This window comes from Camponotus floridanus, unplaced genomic scaffold (genome assembly GCF_003227725.1).
Source record: "Camponotus floridanus strain SB8 unplaced genomic scaffold, Cflo_v7.5 scaffold61, whole genome shotgun sequence".
NCBI classification, from domain to species: Eukaryota; Metazoa; Arthropoda; class Insecta; order Hymenoptera; family Formicidae; genus Camponotus; species Camponotus floridanus.
The window spans coordinates 663,986-688,671 of record NW_020229781.1 but is presented as its reverse complement, the minus strand read 5'-3'; the positions used below and the strand labels follow the sequence as shown (position 1 = coordinate 688,671).

Sequence of the window (24,686 nt, the reverse complement as noted above, 5' to 3'; positions counted from 1 at the left end):
GTCGTTTTTGAGTTACGTAGCAAAAAAGTGCCATAATACAAATATGTATGATTCTTTTATAGATTCTTCTATATATAAGATTATTCTGGAAAAAAATAATTTGCTAAAAGGCAAGAATCAGAAAGATCCATTTAGATCAAAATAATGTGAATTAATAGACTAAAATAACATAAAAATAATTAAGACTTATCGATACGATGTGACAGAAAAATTGTAATATACAATGTTGATTTATAAGATATAAGCCTATTCTAATTATAAAAAAAACAATGTCTGCAATAATTAATTTTTTAAAAAATAATCACATTACGCACAATTAATTTTTTTAAAAATAATCACGTTACGCACAAATAAATTTTTAATTTGCTCATTTAAATGGATATATGTATAATAAAAAATCTACATTTTTTTCTTAAGAAAAGTCTATTAAAACACTAGAAGTAGAAAAAATTTAACTTTTTATGATTCAAATAATTATAAATCTTAAAGACAGTGTTTAAATGTTATATATATATATAACATTTAAACACTGTCTACACGTGTGTGTATGTATACATAATATAGAAATTAATTACTATAGAATAAATATTTTAATAATTCCAAAACAAAATCCAATTATTTCATATGCATTATATTATTCGATGATGTAAAATGGACGACCGAGAAAATAAACGAGCAATTAATTTCATAAATCGTATATAATAATCTAAATGAGTTATAAATTTATAACCTCCATATTGCTCCATCCGATGCTTTTCAACTTCTTCTTCTCTTTTCCATCCCTCTCTGTCACTTTATGACACACACTCACTTGTCCAAATACGACTAATTATGATCAGACGCGCATTAATTAGCAGTATACGATAATCGCTTCACACTTTTGATATTTCCAATTTCAATCACTCGCGATACGTATCATAATAGGAAGAAACAACACGAAGACGCGGTCGCACAGTACACGCACCGATAGGAATAGTGTCCCGGCATACTTGTGTGACGCTCACTGACGTCACACTACATAAACAAAACACGCATGCCGCGGGCTGGGCAGTGAGGGGAGAAAGTGGGAGTAGAATAGTGGGGGACATTCCAATGTTGGGTTCTTCGCGCACGGCACAAGAGCGAGAGAGAAAGCACTATAAGACGTGTTAGTTGATACCGAGTTAGAGATCTGTCTTTTACACTGTTATCGATATGCGTACTTTTCTTTTCTTTCTCTAAGAAATGCGGCTTAATCGCGTGCAAGGTCGGCATTCATTTCTATTAAATTAAGTTACATAAAAAGATAAAATTTAATGAATAAATTCTTGGCTTGGTGTACAACTCTCTTGTTACTTGAACGTTGCGCAATAACATCACACTCGCTGCTAGAATTATATATTGTCTCTTTCTACTATTAATAACTTGAATATAAGAAATACAGGCGCGCGTCTTTGTTCACGTTCCTTGCAATGTTTACATTTTTCTTATCAGCGTGACGTAGTAAGGGAGAAGGGGAAGGTAAGAGTCGACGTGTAGAAAGATGATGACACATTGTTATTATTCTGTCAACGTTCACACGGGAAAGACAATACATATTGTAATGTATATTCGGTAAAATTTTCTTATCTTTCGTAATGATTCCATTCAAGTCTCTCGTAAACTAATTTTTCTTACATATTTTTGTTTTAAAACGATTATTATCTTGCATTATAATATATAATTGCGAATATAAATGTATTAAAAGTGAATTAAAATTGATAAATATTCGCGAATATTTAGAATATTTAGTGTAATATTTAGAAAATATCACGCTTATTGCTTACTATTCGCACAATAGACTCTTCCATCGCGTCGGGAATTAATTAATCGCGCAGATTGATGTGATACATATTTTCGTGAGTGTCATAAAGATCTACAGGATAAACAAGAAGAACATCAAAAGGCTCGGACAAACATCGATCGACAAAGCAACGTTGAGGTAAGAAATTTACGTATATATAACTCATTTAGATTGTTATATATTACTCATGGAATTAATTGTTCATTTCTTTCCATAATAATAACTCATTTTACATTATCGTATAATATATGTGCATATATTTATATAAAACACATACAAAAATGTTCTGTATTCTGTTTTAAATACAATATTTTAAATATTAATATTTAATATTAATATTTAATATTAATTTTATAATAATTAATAATTATAAATAATAAAACACACTCGCACGTAATATTTGAAGCATTCTTAAGCTTTTTAATTATTTAAAATATTTATTTGAGAAAGAATGAGATAAATTTTCGTTTGTTATATTTTATATTATTTAAATGTATCTTTATTTATCTTTTTTTTATTTAAAAACAGTTTAAGCATTGTTTTATAATTTAGATATATTTTCGTATTTTACAAATCAACGTTGTGTGTACTACAACTTTGCCTATCCTATCAGTCAGTTCTAAAATATTATATTAAAAATAATTAGCATAGCTATGCACAATAGTTATTACTTTGGTCTACTCGTTAGAAACAAGTTGATAAAAATATCGATCATTTGATGTTAGAAGCAATTTTTCATATTGTATTGACGTTAAAATGTATATAAATAAATAAAAATATTAATTTCTTATATAATAAATATGATAAAAAAGATAATCAATTTTTATGCAAAGTATGTTTTGTGTTTGAATTTTAAATATTACAACATGTATTAAATTATATTCGATAAAATGTAATTGTTATATTTTTTATTTTTATATAAAAAAATTCGAGTACTATGATATTTCTTAAGATTTCCAACAATGGAGAAAAGATAGTTTGCTGTGAATCAGGGCACGGAAAAGCTAGCTATAGTTTGAAATTTTTTCGCTCTTGTAAGTTGCAGAATGTCGTTTTCTCAGACTTTTTATTGGACAACGTTTTAAAAAGGAGCAAGCGCGCAAAAACGCGCACACAAGTAAGAATCGTTTCTTTTTGATATCGACACCGAAACAACACTCCTCGCGGCTGTTGCAGCAGTAATTGCGTGGTAACGACGAGACGAGTGCAAAACTTGAACAAGAAAGTATACCGACTTTCAATGACCCGTGGAAGTAGTCTCTCGGTTCTCGTGTTGGCTTTTTAGTTTTTCCTAACAGGAGAAAAATTTTCTATTCTTTCGTTTCTTCTATCTCGTTTCAGTTGGAGGCATATATAATTACACAAACGCAGTAATTTGAAAACCTCCAACGGAAAGAAATTATATAATTAGTAACAATAAAAGTAATAAGAAGCGAAGCTTTTCTTTGATACACAACATATATACGCGACGAATTATTTTATAAATAAAAGTTAAAACGCTCATAAAACACACAAAAATTTTTATTATTATTTACTTTATTAAAATTATAAAGTTTCCATAGAGAAAGGGAATTTCTTTGATTTAATTAATTAAATTCGTAAGATTTGTAAACAAATATTTTGCAATATCAATTGCGTTATTAGAATTTAGAATAAGGAGATTTTATTATTTTAGAGAATTCTATTATTATTATTTCATGATATTTTATTTTTTCTATTATATACAAATCATTCATTATTATTAATATATTCCATTTTATTATTATTAAGAAATATTAAATGCGAAAATTTAGATTATTTTTTATCTGGTTCTGAATGCGTGATAAGATTGGCACGATTGAGGAAAATCGCAAGAATTTTCCTGATACGTTCTCGCATCTGGCAGTCGGATATCTACTTCACTTAGCGGTGTAATGGTGTAATAACGACAAACGTGACTCCGAGAGTTGGGATAAGGCCTTTCAATGGCGTATGGAAAGTAGCCTCTTTCCTCGTATTTCCTGCGTATTTTTTATTATATTCGAACAGAAGAAAATTGTGCTGTTTTTTTTTGTTCTTACCCAATTTCATTTTCTACAGTTTCCACTGCTGTATATAATTAATTATACATTAAACAAAAAACAATGAATAATTTTATGAGACATATCTCTGAGAAAATATCTGTGCAAAGATTATTATATTATCTTTTCTTAATAAACTTTGCGATAAAGCGTATCAAGAATTAGAATAGATTTAAAAGCACTGCATGAATTTTACAAAATCGTGTTCATTTACTTTATTTAGGTAAATTTAAAAATATTGCACATTTCGAAGTATTATGGAATATTTTAAAGAAATCTTTGTATAATTGCTTTATGTAAAATTGCAGAGAAAAAGTAAAATTATGCAAGAAAAAGCCAATCTATTTCTATTTTTCATCTGAAAAAGATTGCATAATATTCTAAGATTTATCTATATTTCATTGCTGAAACTCCGCCATAAGGATATTACGAAACTTTTGTCAATTTACATATTAATTAAAGGATATTATAAAGTTAAGATACCACGATTTCTGCTTTACTACTTGATGAAACATTTTCAAAGTAATTTAACGATCGAATATAGCGTATAATGTGTGAAGATTTTATACGCTATAAATTTTAACTTTGATTCTATGCGTGTATGCATATATATATATATATATATATATATATATATATACAGCTATAATTGTATTATATATTACATAAATGTTCTTTCTTTCGTCTTAAACTTATAATAAAATTATGAGAAAGAGAGGAAAAGAAGCTTTTGTACACATATAATGAATATTTATTTTTAAATAAATTATTTTTATATAAACTGAAAATAAATATTGTATAAAATAAATATTTATATATCCTACAATATACTTTGATAATATTACTTAATTTATTTAAAAATAAATATTTATTGCAAAAACCTCTTTTGATCATAAATAGTAATACTTATAACACACACACGAAAGCTGGAAAATAAAGAACATTTATATAATATATAATATAGTTTTAGCTAATATAGTTTTAGCTATAGTTTTAGCTTTTATCCAACTCTCTTAGTACGTACATGTATATTATTCATTTTTTATATCATAAGCTAACACAATACAGTTTTCATTGTTAGATTGAATCATCTATGCTATTATAAATTGATCATCAACTTTTTAATGAATTTGAATAAAACATTACAACCGATTTTTCAGCACGTAGTAGTTTCAGTACGTAGTGGTTTTATTTAATATTTTAACAAAAGCTATTTCATAACAAAATTTATATGTATTTATATGTATTTATATGTATTTATATTAATATGTATATAAGTATATATGTATATATGTATGTATTGCGTACATGTGTATGTTTTCGAGTATGTATTTGTTTCGAGTATGTGTGTTCTCGATAATATCACAATAATCCACAATATATTGTTACGTCGACCATGATTCACCATGACTTTGCATTCAACTCTATGCTTTTTGTATTTATTTACACCAAAGCTACCGCGCTTCTCTGCCAAGCGTATCAGCGAATGCGGCCGTGCAATTCGCAAAAATTTGAAAAAAGCATCCGTTGCGTATCACCGTAACCATAGAACGAATCCGCTGCAAATTTGAAAAAAAATTCTTACGCCACGTTTCTCTCTTCACTCGCATGCGCGCGACAACGCGCACGTCATAGCAATACTGCACGAGCTCGCTCGCGCGAATATTTTCGCGAATGCATTCAAAAGCGTTCTTGTGGCTTCGTTGCTTCGACGGCGTCCGACATTAAATTACACGCTGCGTCGCGCGGATGGGTCGACGTCGGCATGTAACAATATTACATCGAATTTCGCGCGCATGCACTGCGCTGCGCTCTCGAGGTACATTAAATGCGAATCGTAAATGATGTAGATTTCGCATACGCGATGCCGACAGTTATCGCGAAAAGGACGATATAATATGAATTATCGTGATTAATATTATATACACGAGTACAATTAATGTCAGGATCCGCTAATATTCGAGCCTATTTATTCGAGTTATATTTTACGAGAACCCCAATGCAAAAGCAATAAAATGCGATCTTTATTATCTGACCATTCATGTGAGAATCCGAGGATCTAGAAAAGCCGAGTCTTTTAGGATTTGAAGACTTAAAGAACAGACGCTAAGTACTTTGCGAATACAGGAATTTGTGTATAAGAAGTTGAAAATCTGGGGATTTTCAAAATTTAAGAGCTTCACTATCTACAAATATAAGAATTTTTAAAGTGCGATAATATATAACAGATGTAAAGAATAAAATCTCTTTTCGTAACACATCTTTAAGATGAGATAAACATTTTATACATATAAAAAAATGCATACTCTACATAAAAGTTATTTTAATGTTTCGCAACGAAAGAACGAAAATAAAAAATAATATTGCATTATTTATAGCATATATTTCGCGTTTCAAACAGAAAAATTTATCACATATATTTTGCTACTTTGAGAAAAAACATAGTTTGTATGCCGATCGATACTGAACAACACGAAATTAATTTCGAGATCATGACTCGGTGTACATGTAACAGCTGGTTATAGGTAGCAACTTGTTACAATTTGCGAGTCATTAATATTGTAATAACAAGAGCCCGTGCTAAGGTAAAGTCATTATGAAGAGAAAAAGAGAAGAGGAAATATTTGAACAAAATATTTTGACAAAAATCATAGCATTACCTTCGAATTAACTGAAAAAAAAATTACAAAAATTTATTCTTTAAAACTTCCTCTTATTGAAAATTTGATAAATTTGATCAATTATGGGTTTTATAAATTTTTTTCTATAAAAAAGATATTTCTTCCAGGAACATTTATTAAAAAAAATTAAATCAGATGTAACAAAAAAAGATATAGTGTCAATAAGAAAACGTAATGTCATCAGACATGATTTAATATAATCATTACAAATAGATTGATGTAATTAGATATCGAAAATAATGAAAATAAAATGAACTCATTATTGTAACAATAATAAACTTTTAAATGAAAAATAAACTTGAGTTAACGATATTACAGTAAGCGTAAAGTTATGATCATATCTTATACATTTAGTACACCTGATAGATCTTAAGTATTCTCTAATATAAGTTATTTGCACAAAGATTTGCGAACTAAAATGAGATTTCTTATCTTATGAAAATATTTCTTATCTCTGAAGATTTAATTGTTTGGATATCATAACATCAGACACTATACGTTTGCACTAAACGTGCATAAATACTTTGATAAATTTTACGTAATATTAAAGTTATATTGCTTAAATAATCAAGTTATTTTTTCTACTTTTTTCTACTTTTATTCTCTTTCCATATAAAACTTTCCTATATTTATTTGATTGTTTAAATTTATTTCTCTTATGTGTATTTACAAATATTCGCATAAATAATAAAATTAAATAATGTTTAATTGTAATAGCACATACGCGTAATGTATAATTCCCAATTTAAGTAGTAAAACCGTACATATGATCAGCCATTTAAGAAGCCTTAGAAAAAAACATGCACGTCTGCAGTAAGCTTCTCGTTTTTCTTATTTCTTTTCTTCAGCTTATCCATCTGATATTAAAAGCCTTGTCTCCGTTATTTTTCCGTTTCTTTATATCTTCGCTCTAAGTTTCTCTCACAGCAAGAAAGTTTTTGCGGCACGTAAAGTACGCGCTCTCGAGACGTAACTAGTTTGCTCGATCTCGATCGTGGTATTGAGGAGCAAAAGGAGGAAAGCCGAAGCAATAGATGAGACGTGTTCGAGAGCGAGATGGAGTCACATAATCTGCATGAACACCGAAGTGCCAATGGGATCAGGCGTCGCAGTGTCTTCGAGGTTCTTTGAATTTTAACGTTTCACTTCTCCGTGACTCGTTATCGGCGATGTTATCCGAGATCCTCGATAATAATGTCATTCTACATTGTGGCTTACGTTCCAATTTTCTCGGAACAATATTAATTTGATCCTGACACAGGAAACTTTGAAATTTCTACAGAAATTCAATGTTACTAAGATGATGAGATTGCCGTTGTAATCTTTCTTTTCTGAATCTTTGCTCGCAGTCATTTTTTAAACGAAGCCAGGCATTATCTAAACGCTTACAAAAACGTTTATGAACACGTATCAATCTGTTTCTTTAAAATTTTATATAAAAATGACAGTAAGAGATTATAAAAAAAACGATAATAAGGAGAAATTGAAGTCAATTATTTTCAATTATTTTCTTTTTTATTATTTCCACATTATGTTTATTTGATTGTTAAAATTATAAAATAAATATGTGACAAGTATTTCGGAAATCGTTGTAAATATCTATAATAATTCCTAGAAAACAATATAACACATTTTCTCCTTCTCTCTTGAATAGAGTAAATAGTTGATAGATAGTGAAAAATAAATAGTTAATAAAAAACGTGTTTTCTTCTAAATGAAAAAAGAGAACATAAACTTTGTCGATAGAAAATGCAATAGATCTAGATAATTCTAAAATAAAAATATATATACATATTATATATATATATTATATATATAATATATGAGAAGAAGTACACTCTTGCATTTCATAGATATCAGCACGACACCCGCGTCGTCTAAAACGCCCGCGGTGTCCTGTACACAAATTTAATGCGTAATTCCTCCCCTGTGATGTATGCTTGAACTTGATTAGCAGCATACTCTCTGTTAGATACCGTCTATTCTTCCTTTTTGCACATTGCTTATCAAAGTTGCCCGTTTCTCGCGCTTTCCTTTCACACGCACCCGTGATTTAACCCTCGCAGGTACAATTACAATTTACCTTCAGCAATGTTTCTTCGCGCGTAAATGTTCTACCTAATGTACAGAGATGCGTGCATAGTGACGATAATCACGGTAGAAGTGGATGGATGGGACGGAAGAGTTTGTGAAAGAAGATATATATAATCGATATATCATTTTCTTTTTAGCTACGCAAATATTGACTTGACAAAATGGTATTCTATAAAAGAGAGATCCGTATATAATTTCCAATAAATATAAAAAGCAATTTATAATTTAGTTTTAATTATACTCAAATTTATTTAATTATACAGAATGACACATGACATATTTTAAAAATTAATTTTATAACCTACATTTATAAGAATAAAAAAAAATACATATTATTTCATGGATTATGAACGTAATTGAAGCGATATATTAAATAAATTTTCTATATATTATATTTAATTATAATTTTGCGGATTATAACTAAATATTTTATATTTTGAGAATGCAAAGTATAAATGTCTTTTTGACATTTATACTTGGAGATTCGTTGGAATATGAGATGCGAAATAGTGTTATAACTATCACTTATCTCGTTTCATACGTAAAACGTATTTTTAATGGAATTTGTACTTTAATATCTTGTTGCTCGCGCACGCTGTTTCTCGCTTCCAGGATTTCCGTCGGCATAGGACGCAGTTCCCATGGGAAACCTCCGGATAGCCATTTCGTTCGTTCGTTGCCCGTTACCGTGCGCAATTTATTTTCTCGACTCTGCTCGTGATTTCTGCCGCATACGCCACCAGTCGTATCTTTCGTAATCGCCATATTTGCCGTGCCTTGTTATAGAATCATAGAAAGAGAGAGAACGAGAGCGGAACGATATAAATTATTTCTCTAGCAGATTATTTTTCTCGTAAACAATAATTAAAGATACAAAGCTTCCGTTTATGGCTAAAAATTCAATAATTGCAAAAATATAAAAATATAAAGATATCGTAAACATAAATTTATAATAATTTATAGTAATTTTTAACGCAAAATTTATGATAATTAAATGATATAAATATGTGAAAGATAATATACTGTATCCCATTATTATTCTGTAAAATAAATTTACTCTCTTAAATTATCTTTCAAAAATACGCATGACACCTTATGGTTGTGAAATATTTGCTTAAAATATTGTGTTGAAAAGAATTTTGCGATAGAGAAACATTTTTATGTATGTAATGTATTACAAGGACTAAGAAGTATTGTGTTTCACAAATAACTGTGCATATTTTACGAGGCGACGCGACAATCTCGTTGTACAAAGATACATTTTTTTATGAACACGCAGGGAAGAAAGAGTGCCGCGCAACTCTTTTCGGAATGCAGAATCCATTATACAATGGAACACGAATGCGAAACGCTGACTGGTGCTCATTCGGGCATACACGAGTCTCATAATAGATGCGCAGGGGATCGTCGGAAGCCTCTAAAAAATTAACAAACCCGTGGCACAGACAGCGTTGAGTTAATGGCTGCTGTAATATTCACGGGCCAAATGGGGTAGGAATCTTTTCAGTAAACTCACTAGACGGTTCTCGCGATCGCGAAGCTTCCGCACGGTAGTTGACTCTAAAGTCGTCCGTGTCAACGCCACTTTTATCGGATTCAAGAGAAACAACGCGGAAGTTTTTACAAAGTCTGCTCTAATTTTCAGTATAAAAGTCGCGCATCTATAACTTTGTTCTTGCGAAAACTCGTTCATATAATTTGCGAACTTTAAATCAAATGTTTCAAAAATTTGAAAAAATTTTTTTATGTTTTATTCTTTTAAAAAAAATATATAAAAATATATAAATATTTTATTTTATATAATATATAATTTTATTATTATTTTATATAATATATAAAAATATATTCTTTTAAAAAATATATATAATTTAAATTTTTGTTTAATAATGTAGAAATTTTTTGTTTTTATATTCTTGTTTTTTTCTTTTCTTTTTATATTAAGAAAGACTTTTTATTATATTATGAGGTTCTTCAAACATTCAATTTCTTGAAAATTTACATTAATAGTATCTTTAACAAGAAATAATATTTTATACAAAAATATAAAATTAACACACATAAATACATATAATAAAATTATTGACTTAAATATTATTATTTTATTGATTAAAATGTTATTTTTTGCTTGATTTTCTTTAACGTGTATTTTCAAGAAATATTATACATGCGATAATATGTTATGATCAAATTGAACCTTTTTGTTGTAAAATAAAAATTATTTAAAATTTTCTATTAAATCGTCCTTTTTAAAGATGATAGAATACATATAAGAGTTATAAAGAATTTCAAGTCGCGTGAATTGGGGATATTGCACATATAGCATAGAAATGGTATATCGCCGTCTCGGAAACGAATATTTTACGGCAATATAAATGAAATTGAAAGCGTCACATAATTCAGAAGCATGTTCGTATCTCTGGCGGAGGAAGGACAAGTTCCTCATGGGCAAGATATTCCTTCGTGAAACGTCCTCGTAAGGGAGATGTACGGGATAAAAGTGTCAAGAGCGCCTTGTCTCGAGACATTTCCGCGAGAATGCAAAAGAAGGAGCGGATCCGCTAGCTAGAAAGAAAGAATGAGAAAGAGGGGAAGGAAAGAAGCGCATACATCGTCCGCTTTAATATAAACCTTATCTCCTGAATTTCTCCGTCATCGTACCCTCTACAGCAACTCGCTCTACGAGAGAGAGTTACACCTCCATTTTTACGCGCTCGTCCAGCATCCGCGCAAAGCGCATCGTACTACGTTATTAGAATAAATTTTACAATTCCGAAGTACTGTGTAAGAAAGATGAGATCAAGTCCATCTTCTTTCTCATGCGCGCGTACAATTGGTATTCAGTTCGTCGACGCTTTTTGCGTTCCGTTAAGAGAACCGGCTCTCTTACAATGATAACTTGGTTGCTCGTAAAAACAGAATCGCATGTATAGGCTTCGATAAAACAGCATCTACGAGCTTATTCTTATCATTCCTTTCACCATTCTATCCTTTCACCATAGACACCGTATGTAAACTAAACGTATTTACGCGCGCGGAGACGTGTTTCTTGTCTATCGATTATTCTGCAGCGTATTTCTTAGCATTCTTCGTTGTCGTCGTACGCTGACGATCGTAAAACACGAAACAACTCTGGAAAATATTATCATCCATTCGACTCGATGCGAATCATAAACGCTATTCAAAAAGTATCATGAATTTTGTGTTTTGTCCCATAAGAAGAAAAATAGGTTCGTAACATCTTTTATCCGCGATCCTCTTCGCTGCAGTTATTTTCTTTTTCGCGATGCGCTATATCAGATATTCTGAATGTATGCTACTTTAAAAGGAAATAAGTTTATTGTTGCAGAGAGCAAACGATAGCATTGTTTTCTCATATACAAGATAACTACCTCGTCGAGTATTATGATATATGTTATGATTGTATGTAGAGCATGATTGAAAAAATTTTCTTTCTTTAAGTATATTTTTTAACATTTTAACTATATCCTATTATATGATTATGATTAAAATAAATTAATTTATAATTATTGCTATTTTTTATTTTTGTTACAACATTTATGTATAACTGTTAAAAGTAATACACAAATGTTATATATATATATATATATACATATGATATGTAATAAATAATGTAATCATATATTACACTGAGAAAACTGTAATTTATATATATCTTCTAATAGTGAAGCATGAATAAACGCAAATCGCTCAAATATCAAATCAATATATTTCGTACAATCTTATCGCTCTCATAAAATTTATATCGAATATCGAGCTATGACACATGTTTCGATGTTTATCGAATTTGCATTTTGCGCATTGTAAGCATGATTTACGAGGACTTTGATATTTTTTCCAACACGAAATATGGGATTGATACTTCTTCATTATGAAATGTTGGATCACTGCGTTTTTAGTTTATTTGTTCTCGGCTGCCGGAATGACCTATCGTACAAAGAGTGCGATGCTGTTGCACGTTTGAAACGCATGATGGATAGTCAGATGTAATGAGGAAAACATGCCCGATGCAGTACCACGTCAAGAGTTGTTGTGAATCCTGAAAAATAAAATACAAGTGAAAATGAAAAAAAAATATAGCTATGAGAAGATTATTACAAATTCTGTTATTATTATTATTAGAAATTTTGTGATTGTATAATAATGATTATGATAATATTTATCGAATCTCGAAATCTTCTTTTAACTCAAATTATAAATATATCATCGAGAATTTCGAAAAATTGAGACTATAATTTGTTTATTTATTGCATTAGCTATCTTTATCAATAAAAAGATAAAAAAATTAATTTTGTTTTATAGCGTAACAGCTAGTTTAATTTATTACTTTTTTACAAGATAATTATATATTATACACTACACTCACATTATATACTCACAACAGACATATTTAACAAATTTGATTCTAGATGCTTTTTTGGATAGTTTTTCAAATAAAAAACTTCTATTTTTGATCATCCATTTTTCTAACTACCCGTTTCAAAATATTTTCGCACTGAAAAATTTCAGATAAAGAAACAAAGAAATGTAACTTGATAAAACAAAGCCAAAATAGTGCTGCGAACGAACCGCAGGCGGATAAAAGAATGGATGAGAAAGAACGCGAATATATATAGGACAGTTTATATATATATATATATATATATATATATATATATATATTTTATAGTTCGATCGTCTCTTTCATCGCTTTTATTTCTAAATCACAATCTCCTCCCGCGACTTCGATCCTGTAATTTCTTTGAGCTTTGACGAAGCTCTTTTAGTACTGAAGCGCGCAAAAAAGAATGGACGACCTCCTTCGCCGTGAGGATTAAAAAGAAACAATGAGGCCCACGTTAGCAACGCGAGAACACGCATTCGTACAAACTTGAAGGTACAAGCAGGATACGTTCGTCGTGTTTTTCTCATTCTTTCCCGCGAGCGACGTGGCGCATTTCGAATGCGTAAAGCAACGGCCGCGGGTTGTTTGCGACGCTAGATGACGAGTGTGGTGTTGAGCAAGTTTGCAAGCGTAGCGATTCTTCCGGTTAACGCGCAAAGTCATGTTAGAAATGATAACAAAAGTAATATTGTATTAAATATTGTATTAAATATAAGTAGATTAAGCACAAGACCTAACGCTATTAAAAAGAAAAAAAATTTGGATCTACATTTTACTGGCTAAAATCTTAATATTACATTTTTAAAATTTTTCTCTAATATTGCTTTTATTTTAAATTATTATGAACAAAATATATTGTAAAATATATTTTTTAAGTGTGAAGTTTTTATTGTACTTTTGCTTGTAAAAATATTGCGAAAATGTTATTTTTAAATGCACAAGAATTTAAATTATTAATTATTAATTATATAATTTAAATATGATCGATATAAAACAAACATTACTATTTATCTGAACAAGACTAAATATGGAAATTATAATATAAATTATAATTATAAATAAATAAATATGGGAATTACAGATTTCAATATTGACATTGCACAAAGTTTAATACAAGTGATTTTCCATTTGCGTGCAAATTTCACTTATCAGAAAATGTTACATTAATTAAATTTGCATAATTAAAACTTGTTTAAACAAACTTCAGAAAGTCTTAAAGATAATACGGCTAACAAGAAGCGAGAATATTTGTTCATTAGGGAATATTACAAAGTTTCTAATTTAACGTATGGAAAGATAATTCAAAATTTAACTCACGAAGAAATGACAGAATATTCGATAGTAAGAAAGTTGAAGAATCTCTGCAAACTTCGTTTGCCTTATATGACTCTGAAAACTATATAAAGTATGTACAACATTCCATTTCGTCTCTAAGAAAGAAATATTCTGCAGATAGTGAAGTCAAATGCATCGGTCTGTATACATACTTATGCATTTTATGTGTATGAAACGTCATATCTATAGAGAAACATTCGCGTTGCATACGCCAAAGAATATTCTCGCTCTTCTGTTCTTAATTTAAAGTAATTTCAGTAGAAATAGGATTTTTTTCAATAAATTCTGTGTCTAACTGCCAAGCGTAAATTTCGTCAAAAGCTATTTCACAATTTGCCGCACATGATCGCTGGCGAACGTGTTCAACGACTTCAATATCGTCGCGTAAGCGGATATTTATGGGAATACAGTTTGTAACCCGCAATTGCACCAGAAATGGCCAGTATATCTTGGTCTGCTTTAGTATTTTGTATTGCTTCTTCCGGCTTAAGACACCGTAAACTAATCCTTTTACCGGCTTGACTGAATCCGCTAAAACGAGGATTGCCACCTTGTATTACTGTCGTATTTTTGCCGGTGATTCTTTTCTTTCCATTAGACATCATTGTCTCGCCTAAATGTCTTTGCAACAGCAAATATTAAAAAACATTAATTTCTGAATCTTTTTAATAAATTGTGATTTAAGAACAAAGTAAAAATAGAACTTTTTTTAGAATGTTTAAAAGTATTGTACTAGCGCAGTATAAAACAAATAAAACTAATATATATATATATATATATATATATATATATATAATATATCTGTAATAATCTTTAAATTATATAATAAATTTATTATTATAATAAATATTATACAAAAGTATATTTTATATTGCAAATTTTTCTATAACATATCGCATATTTCGATAAGTAAAATCTATTTTTTTTAATCTTTATTATCAATAAATAAATAGCTTAAATATTTTATTAAATATTTATTAAATATTTTAAATGTTGTTTAAATAATGTAACAATGATGTGAAAAATGATAAGAACAATTTTTAAAAGATACTTTGGATAAGCCCAATGTGATAGAAACATCGGCTGCATTGACGTCAAAAGCATGAATGTCAGCATATAAGAGTAGTGATAAATGCAGCAGCGATTGCGCATCTCCATTGGGATATGTGCATTCATCATTATTCTATTCGATGGGCCGTATTCATTTCGACTTTTTTTACACCTCTTTTCGCCGGAAGCAATGCGCTGCCAATCTATAATGGCTCGAGACGAACGATCTGAAAAAAGAGGCTAAATTTCCGAATTATTTTTGTTTGAGTCATATTTGTGAAATATATCAAATTTATTCATTATATTTAGATTTTCATTATACAAAAATTGAGATTATAATCGGAAAAGTATTATTTTATTTCACAGAATGGTTATTAATAGATAAATTATGCGATACATTATACCGCAAATTTTAAAAATATTTTTATTTAATAATCTTTAATTGTAAAATATTTATATAAGAAAAAATGTTGTGTTTATTTTTAGCGATATTTATACATTTAGTTTTAATGGGGCGATACCCCCAGTATCGCCCCATTAAAACTAAATGTAAAACTAAATATCGCTAAAAAATATCGTTAAAACTAAATATCGCTAAAAAATAGTATAAATGGGTAAAATTAGAATAAATTATGTTAATATATTTAAATTGTTGTGACAAATGTTATAACGTGAGAAATATAAATACATGTACACAAACACACACACACGCGCGCGTATATATGTGTATATATGTGTGTATGTATGTGTATATATATATATGTATTTATGTGGACAAACCTATTTTGCTCAATCATCACATATGTCATGAGCAATATTTACGGTTGCAGAAAGCTATTTCCGCCACGATCGAGCGAACTATTATTATCAGGAGAGATCTACAATGCCAGTAACACCCGTTAGAGGGATGATAAATGTTTGTCCATATTTAGCCTCATTATGGCAATTTGTTATGTCACATATGGTCGCCTCAATTCGTTGAAGTAAATTTTTGATTATTAAACGCTATCTAGAATCTATTTTTATTTATTGGTAACACCTAAAGTATATTTATTCATTAAAAAGGTAAATTAACATTAATATTAACATTAATGTTAATTTACCTTTTTATTAAAATTAAATTATTAAATTATTTTATTGAAATAATTTAAATTAAATTTAAATTATTTTTAAACATTAAAAATATATTATTTGTATTGTTATCGAAGAAATTAGATGAATGCAGCAACAAATATAAACATGTACGAAGTATCATTCCATAATTTAATTTTTTTATTACATAAAAATATAAGTTTTTCATATCATATAGTTATATTTTTAAATATCTTCAAAAATGTTTTCTTTAAACAAAAGATATAATATATAAAAAGATATATAAAATTAAAGTAGATATATAAAGTTAAGTAATGGAAAAAAAATTCTAATGCTCTCTAGCACAAATATAAATAAATTATTGAAAAATTTAAAATAACAAATAGCCGATAATAAGGGATTAAACAATTGAGGATTGTATATAATTTAAAAAACTGAAGTAACATAATAATATTTCAGATATTTCGAACGCACACTTTGTGTTCCTCTTTAGTGGAAAAGCATTAATATTTCATTAATAAGTCAAATCAAATAATCAATACAAGTAATAAGAGCATTAAAGCATAAACGTCAAACCGTAACGTAAACATTGCTAATAAAGAGTAACGCAAAACATACGTTCAAAATGTTTGGAGTATTGTTGTATTATTTTAATAATATTTATTTTAATAATTTATTTAATTATATGCATTCGCACTGCCAAATGCTTTTGCTTATTATTGGCTATTTTTTATTTTAAGTTTTTTAATAATTATATATCAAATTAAAAAATTAAGCATAAGAATAAAATCTCTATTATAAAATCTCTACTATCAAAATAAATAAAACAGTTTTACGTTTTTATCATATATATAAGATATGGCTATATTTTATAGAAGTTTATAGAAATTATAGAAATTTATATAAAAACTATATGATGTATTAATGTGTATATACTTCTTACGTAATGTATCTCAATTTTATGACTCCAACACATTCGAAGCAGCATTTTTAATTTTGCTACTTTAATCCGCTCTTGAATATTAACTCTGCTAGAGAGGAAGCCCATTAATATCGAACATAGTGGCTTGCGGATGGCGCAGAGAGCCTGCCAAATCACGAAGTCAGTATACACAAGCCGTATTTAGCCTTGGCCAGTTAATCCTAGATTATAATGTACAGTATGCGTCCTAATATCAGATTAAATTGTAACGTGCATGTGAGTTCGTAAAAGCCGTCTTCCGCTTTCATGCGTTCACGTCCTCACGTATGGTCATTAAGCTTCTATTATGCAATAGATCATTACTTAATGGAAATGAGATTAAGATTTTTGAGTGGAAAAAAATCAAGCATGAATTGGATTCGTATTTTAAAGGCAGCAACATTTAAATATTTGAAAAGTACCAGATTTACATTTTTATATGATACACAATGTAATACATACGTAATATAATGTTTACAATGCGAAGTAGAAAAAAATATTCGTTTTATCTTATTTTATATTCCAGTAAGAGAAATATTTTTATAAGAGAAAGAGAGCATCCTTCTTAACATCTGCTTTCTGTGTGAATTAAAAGAAAACAAAAAAGAAATAGAAAAATATTTTTAAAATCGTAAAACTATTCTCTATAATTTTGAGGATTAAAAATTGATAATCATAAAGCATGAATTTTTCAATTCTTTAGTTATTTCTGCAAGGCTAATTTAAATGTCAACTATCTTTCATTAATAATATTTTTCTAAGATATGGAGTATTTAAAATATTCATAATATTACGAAAGTTTAAACGCTATTTAATGTGTCATTAAATGTGCTGAAAAATGCGTGTGGAACATTCAATTACAACACGTTCAACGATTTAAACGGACATGGCATTACTTGGATGTGATTATCGCGACGTGGAACGATGGAACTGTCGCACGGATTCGCCCACGTCATCCGGTCGTTTTACGGCGAGGAAATCGTGCCAACCACAGTGAGCTATGAATATTTATCAGTTTCGAGGACAGCCACCCGGTGGTAGTATGCCTCACAAGAGTGCCCAGGCATTGATTCGACCAGGTCTGCGAATTCGGTATTGTATATGGTGTTATTACCAGCTTCAGAGTAATCAGCGTGACAATGTCGAGCTTATGTATTGTTTGGGAGAGGTAACGGAATAATGAATAGAGGATACACGGACGTGCATGTGTAGTTAACCCTGGCATTGCGAATATTTAAAGCCCTCCAGGCGTGCTGCTCCCGCGGATATTTTCTCTCCTTGTCGATAAATTGCAATCAATTGCAGGATATTTGTTTTGTATAAATATTTGTTGATTTTACTTATAATCTAAGCCCTATCTCTATTATTAATAATTATTCTATCTTGATATATGCATTTTAAAAAATAAAAAGAATATTTGAAAGAATTAAAAAAATTAAATTTATAAATATTAAATTAATAAATATTATATTACCAATTATATTGTTAGCAAAGTATAATCAACATAATTTGCTTCTTGTAATACTCTGAACTAAAAATTTTTATCTAAATATTTATTGAGGAAAGTCTTTATCTAATAAATGATTTTTTTCATTGCATGTCCACCCAAACAACTGCATGTCCCCCAAGCCCAAGCATGTTTCTAACAACTTTAATCGAATTTAAACTTACTTGCTAGTCACACAATACATGAATAATTCATAATAACATACACCCTAGGTCGTTAATTACCATTCGATAATCATATTTCAGTTCTTAACGGGGCACTATAACCCGAGGCTTTTAAGCAATTAATGGGCGCCGCGTTAAAGGAGGGATATCGAAAGTGCCGGCGACGCAAATGCGATTTCCGCGACATGGAAAATTGAAGGTCCCAGTCATCGCGCTAGCTGAAAAAAAAACCTTCGCGGTTTTGCTTCAGGCAACTGCAAGCAAAATAGATCATAAAAGTTGCATTAACTTCTGAGTATCTATGCCTATCGCTCTCAGCACTTTATCTTTACCTTAAGAGTTGCGTTAATCATATTCTAAATAACGATATATTCATTATTTATATGTTAAATTATTTTCAATTATGTGCCATTAATAATCAATGCTATTATAAAGTTTTAATGGAAATTTCATATATATATATATATATATATATATATATATATATATATGTGATATATATATATATATATATATATATATATATGTGATATATACGAGAGATCGTATGAGAGAGAGAGAGAGAGAGAGAGAGAGAGAGAGAGAGAGAGAGAAAGAGAGAAATTATAAAGCAATAATCTTTTTTATTAAATGCCGATGATATTGACAAGCAAAATTAAAATGAATATATTTAACCATTTGTTATGAGTACTTTATTGAATCTTTAGACAAATTATACTTTTAATTTTTCTCTTAATAACATTTGGCGGCTTGCCATTTCAAATGCTTAATGTAAAAGAAAATCTGGTCGTCGTCGCCGTTGTAGGTGAACTGGTGAACAAAGAGGAAAAGAAAGGCGTGGCACTTCCGTGTGTGCTTCATCCTCTCGAGAAAGCTGACGTAATTTCCAAGCTGAATCAGCAGTCGTCGAACGACAAAATGCCGCGAGGCGAAAAGTCCATTAAATGTCCGGCGACGATGTCCCTTCTTTCTCTTTTCTTTATTCCTCGCGTTATGTCCGCGGCTGCCGTGATCGGTTTGTGTCCCTTTCTTGAACATTCCTATATATGCCAGCTTCTAATCTTGTGGATCGATCGCACACGAGGATATCTAAATCTTTTGTGGAAAGATTGGTAGTTCTAAGCACAGAAAAATCATCATAGTACCCTGGTTTAGAGCACGATTTTTCAAAAATTTTTGTAATAAAACAATAATAAGATAATTTAAAGACATTTCGATACATTAAAGATCTCGATAATTTAACATTATGGAACTATAAAATTTTACATAAAAACATTAATATTATAGAATGCTTTTATATAAATAAACGATATAAACTAAAAATTGCGTGTAATATTGTAAAAAATATCAAAAATAATTTCAACTAAGAATATTATTTTAAAATGAAAAAAATATTGCAACAATTTATTTAATTTATTTAAGTAACTTTATTTACCCATAGAATTGCATTTTTACTATTACTGATTTTATTCTTAAAATAGAAATAAAGTATACAGTTTTTAATATGTTGAGTTAGTTCTAAAAATTATAAATATGATTATTGTACATAAAAAACTGTAATATAATTTCACCCACTAGCGAAGTACTTAAGTAAAATTGATCAATAGTTTTACATATTAATAATTTCAATCTATTACTTAAAAAAATCATGAAGAAATTTCCGACAAAAGCAGATATATCCTGATTAATTAGTAATATAACTAATACCGCAGGATCGATTTTATTGAATTAATTAACTTTCATTCTCAACACACGATCGTCTGAGTAACAACGAATTCCGCAGATTGAAATTGCGGATCATCAAAATTTCATCGACACATGGAAGGTGGCCAACGGTCGTAAATTATTGCAAACTCCCTCAGTTGCGAAAAATTTATAGGTTTTTAAACCTGAATCGCGCAATTAATCAAAACAATACTTTCCAGTGTATAACTAAGTGCCCATTTGTATATCCTCTCGCTTAATTATCCTAGCAATCAATTCACAAAGTATTAAATCGCAATTTCTTATATTCAATAAATTGCTCGTTATTAAATATACTATGGATTGTTAAATATAGGTATTATGCATTATTACATATGCTATAATTAAAATAAAAAATCTTTTACGTTATGTATAGTGAAATAATGAAAAAAATGAATTCAAAATTGAAGACTTTATTTTTTTACGGAAAGTACATTTAAAAATATACAAAACATAATACACATTTTATTTTTTAATGTCTTTTAATTCGTAAATACGTCAAATTTATTCAGATTATATAATCTCCTTACATTACACAACATATTTTTAACATTTTTTGATTTTTTTAAATTTATTTTTAAACGATCCATGTTATTCTTTGTATTTGAAATGGTGTAATATTAAGGTAATAATAATCTAAAGTATTTGGTAAAATATAATATTTTTTTCTTCATTTTTCTCTCTTTATGAGCAGTTCGTTATCTTGATCTCGCGATTGATCCTTGCTTTGACCTTTTTTGTTGTAAATCACATAAGCCTGGTTTGGTACTTCTCCGAAATGAAAGCAAGTCAAATCCGGTACGTAAGCCGATTTCACATATCCAGCTAAATCTGACAACTTCTCGCCAATTTGTTCCCTCACGTTAGGATAAAATTTAATAATGCCTCTTTGGTGCGTCGGACCGACCAGTGCCCATGGCAAACAACGATGCAAATGCGTCAAGATGTGCAGACCGAACTTTGGGCGATGCACTTCGAAGAGATCTCGTCGAAGTTTGGAGCAAGCGACCACTTCGCGGCTTCTCGGACGCGCTAACAAATTTATGATGAATATTCAAACTTATAAATAATGTATATCATGACATATATTGGTATAGAAAGTTTTACACATAATAGTTTATTATTATTTCGAGTAGGTACTTTTCACAGATGCGTTACAAATTTATGTAACGCGATTTCCATATTTGTAATCGCATGATATTACAATCGTCATTACAAAATGATATAATAATATTGAATATGCATTCTCTATAAATATCTGAATTTAATTTCAACATATATAAATGTCTAATAAATCGTGAAAAATATCTCTGATGACTTATTAAATGGAAAATTCTCTTATATTGCGAGTATTATTAAATGGCACTTTTGTTGTACCTTTGGAAAGAGAGAGAGAGAAAGATTTTAAATTATATAACTTAATAAAAATTTTACACAAAATATATTTGAATTAAAATTTTACGAAGATAAAGATATATTAAAATTGAAATTTTCCATGTTAAATTTTCAATGAAAAAATATTAATAGATAAACTATCATTTTACAAAATCAGAAATATTTGTTTATAATTCTATACGCACTATCAAATAATTCCAATTTAATAAATACAGTTTGCTCTTGCTCATCTAATGTAATTGGATCTAAAATTTGTAGATCAGCTAGAGCCGAGATAATAGCCATATTGACAAAAGTGCGAATGTTAATTCCTGTATTTGTACCCGCCATTGTCAGGATTACTTGTTCACATAATGCTCGAAGTACCAATATGCAAATGATTACATCGAAATCGACATCAATGTTCGAAATTTGTTTTACACTCTGCAAAATCCGATCTTTAGATTTCTGCAAATACCTTCGAGCTTTCGTGATGTTTTGTTGTTTTAATAATTCTTCGGTTCTCGTACGTAAATCAAATCTCCCGGGCAAAATGTGTCTGTCAAATAAATTTCAAAATTTTAACAAAATTCATAAGTCTTTTTAAAATTGATGATATTGGCCTCTGAAAATATTAAATCTAAAATTTTAATATTAATTGTTTTTATTATAGAAAATAGTTAAAATTACTTTAAAACTAATTTTTCATAATCATAATGAAATATGAAACAATTATTATTGTAAAGATTTTTTATAAAAAGTTTCTTTTATATGTAAAAATTTATCTGTTGTATATAAATAATATAGAAAATTATAATATCAAAAAATGTAATTATTTTTATTAATACTTATATAATTATATACCAATATTGATACGCAATAAACATACTATTTATCAATAAATAATAATAAAATTTAAATATAAAATAAAACTCCAATAAAACCGATTAATACTTAACCGAAAATATTATAATAATATTTTCGAAATAATAACGAACCTGGTAGGCGATCGAGATCTTCTGGGCAATGCAATAACTATGTACTTGGAATTCTTGTCATTAAAGTGAAAAATTCTTGGTCTCGGCATATGATTATATGGCACTAGTCTAAAGAATTTAAACAAAGTGATTGTAAGGTAGGAAAACACGATCAGATCTCCGCGATTTCTCTCAAGTCTGTCAGGAGATGAATCGGCGGAAATCACGGGGAAAAGAAATAAGAATCACTAGAGAGCGGTCGTATCTTCTCGAGTTCCAAGCTCGAGCTTTTTTTCCGGAGAAACAAAAGCACGAGAGCTAAGGCAGGAACGATAAAGGGATGGCTGACAATCGGATGGCTACATCCAAGAAAAGAGATTGTAAGGCAATGCGAATGCAGTTTGATATAAAACTAGCTATCTATATAATTACTGACCGCTTTTAGCAAATACATATTGACAGCTAAACATATATATCTTCTTAATTATATGTAATACATATCTTTTTAATTATATACAAATATATATTTTTTTCTCTGTGTACTCGATAGTTTGACAGTTTTCAGTCGCAAATTTAAACTCGAATTAAAAATGAAATATTTATTTATACTGTCACTTTATACAAGATTACGTTTGAAACATCGAAGTTGCGGTAACGAAGTTATCAAGAAAATCTTAATCGATTTTGCGCCGTTATCGAGTTATTTGCCGTAGCTTATGCGACTGCTTTTCATGATTGATATCTTTTTGGAAAGCTGGTGATTAGACGGAAATTGTGGGAAATGTTACCGCAATCAACTACGCGCTCAATTACGGTCGCAGCAGCGCGCGAGGTCATTGCGGGTTTACCTATTCTGCAGTTTCTTGACGATTCAGGTGAGGTAGCCATTGAGCGGAAATTGTCAGAAAAGTAGTCGCGAGATTTCTCGCTAAGCTAGCAACGTTGATTTTAAGCAAAATTGCTTTTTATTGAAAATATACAATATTATAGATATATATTTACATATATAAAAATATAATATATGTAATAAAATTATTATTAAATAATAATTATATGTTTCGTTGTTACGAATCATGATTATTTTATATCTTCTTCTATACCTCATATTTTTGATTAAATTAAATATAAATATAAATAAATAAAATATCTTTTTTTGTTTTTAAGAAAATAATTAATATCGGTGTTATCAAATGCTCACAACAGATAAATTCTGAAATTCGTGCTCTTAACGGAAGTAACGCGACAGGATAAGGTAATAATAGGATAAAGCTCCCCGAGCAATAACCTACAAATTGTGTTAAGTGACTGTGAATTATACACGATCGATAGAATATTATTTCGGCTCTACTGGGCGCCAACAACTTCAAACTCGCGAGAATTCACGGTCGATCACGATAACACCTGCTCGTTTGCCTTCACGATGT

General features: G+C 29.3%; 2 protein-coding genes across 2 annotated transcripts in view; one reads left to right on the top strand and one right to left on the bottom strand.

Annotated features, from left to right (window-relative positions):
* LOC105254463 (low affinity immunoglobulin epsilon Fc receptor) overlaps positions 1–975 on the bottom strand; it is a 155,683-nt gene extending 154,708 nt beyond the window's left edge. Inside the window, exon 1 of the mRNA XM_025413157.1 lies at positions 731–975. Within this exon, the coding sequence (XP_025268942.1) occupies positions 731–736 (6 nt within the window). The 5' untranslated portion in view covers positions 737–975. The remainder of the gene's footprint in view (positions 1–730) is intronic.
* Positions 1–24,686, top strand: part of LOC105254464 (dipeptidase 1) — a 101,756-nt gene that overhangs the window by 41,313 nt on the left and 35,757 nt on the right. The gene's annotated exons all lie outside the window — the stretch shown is intronic.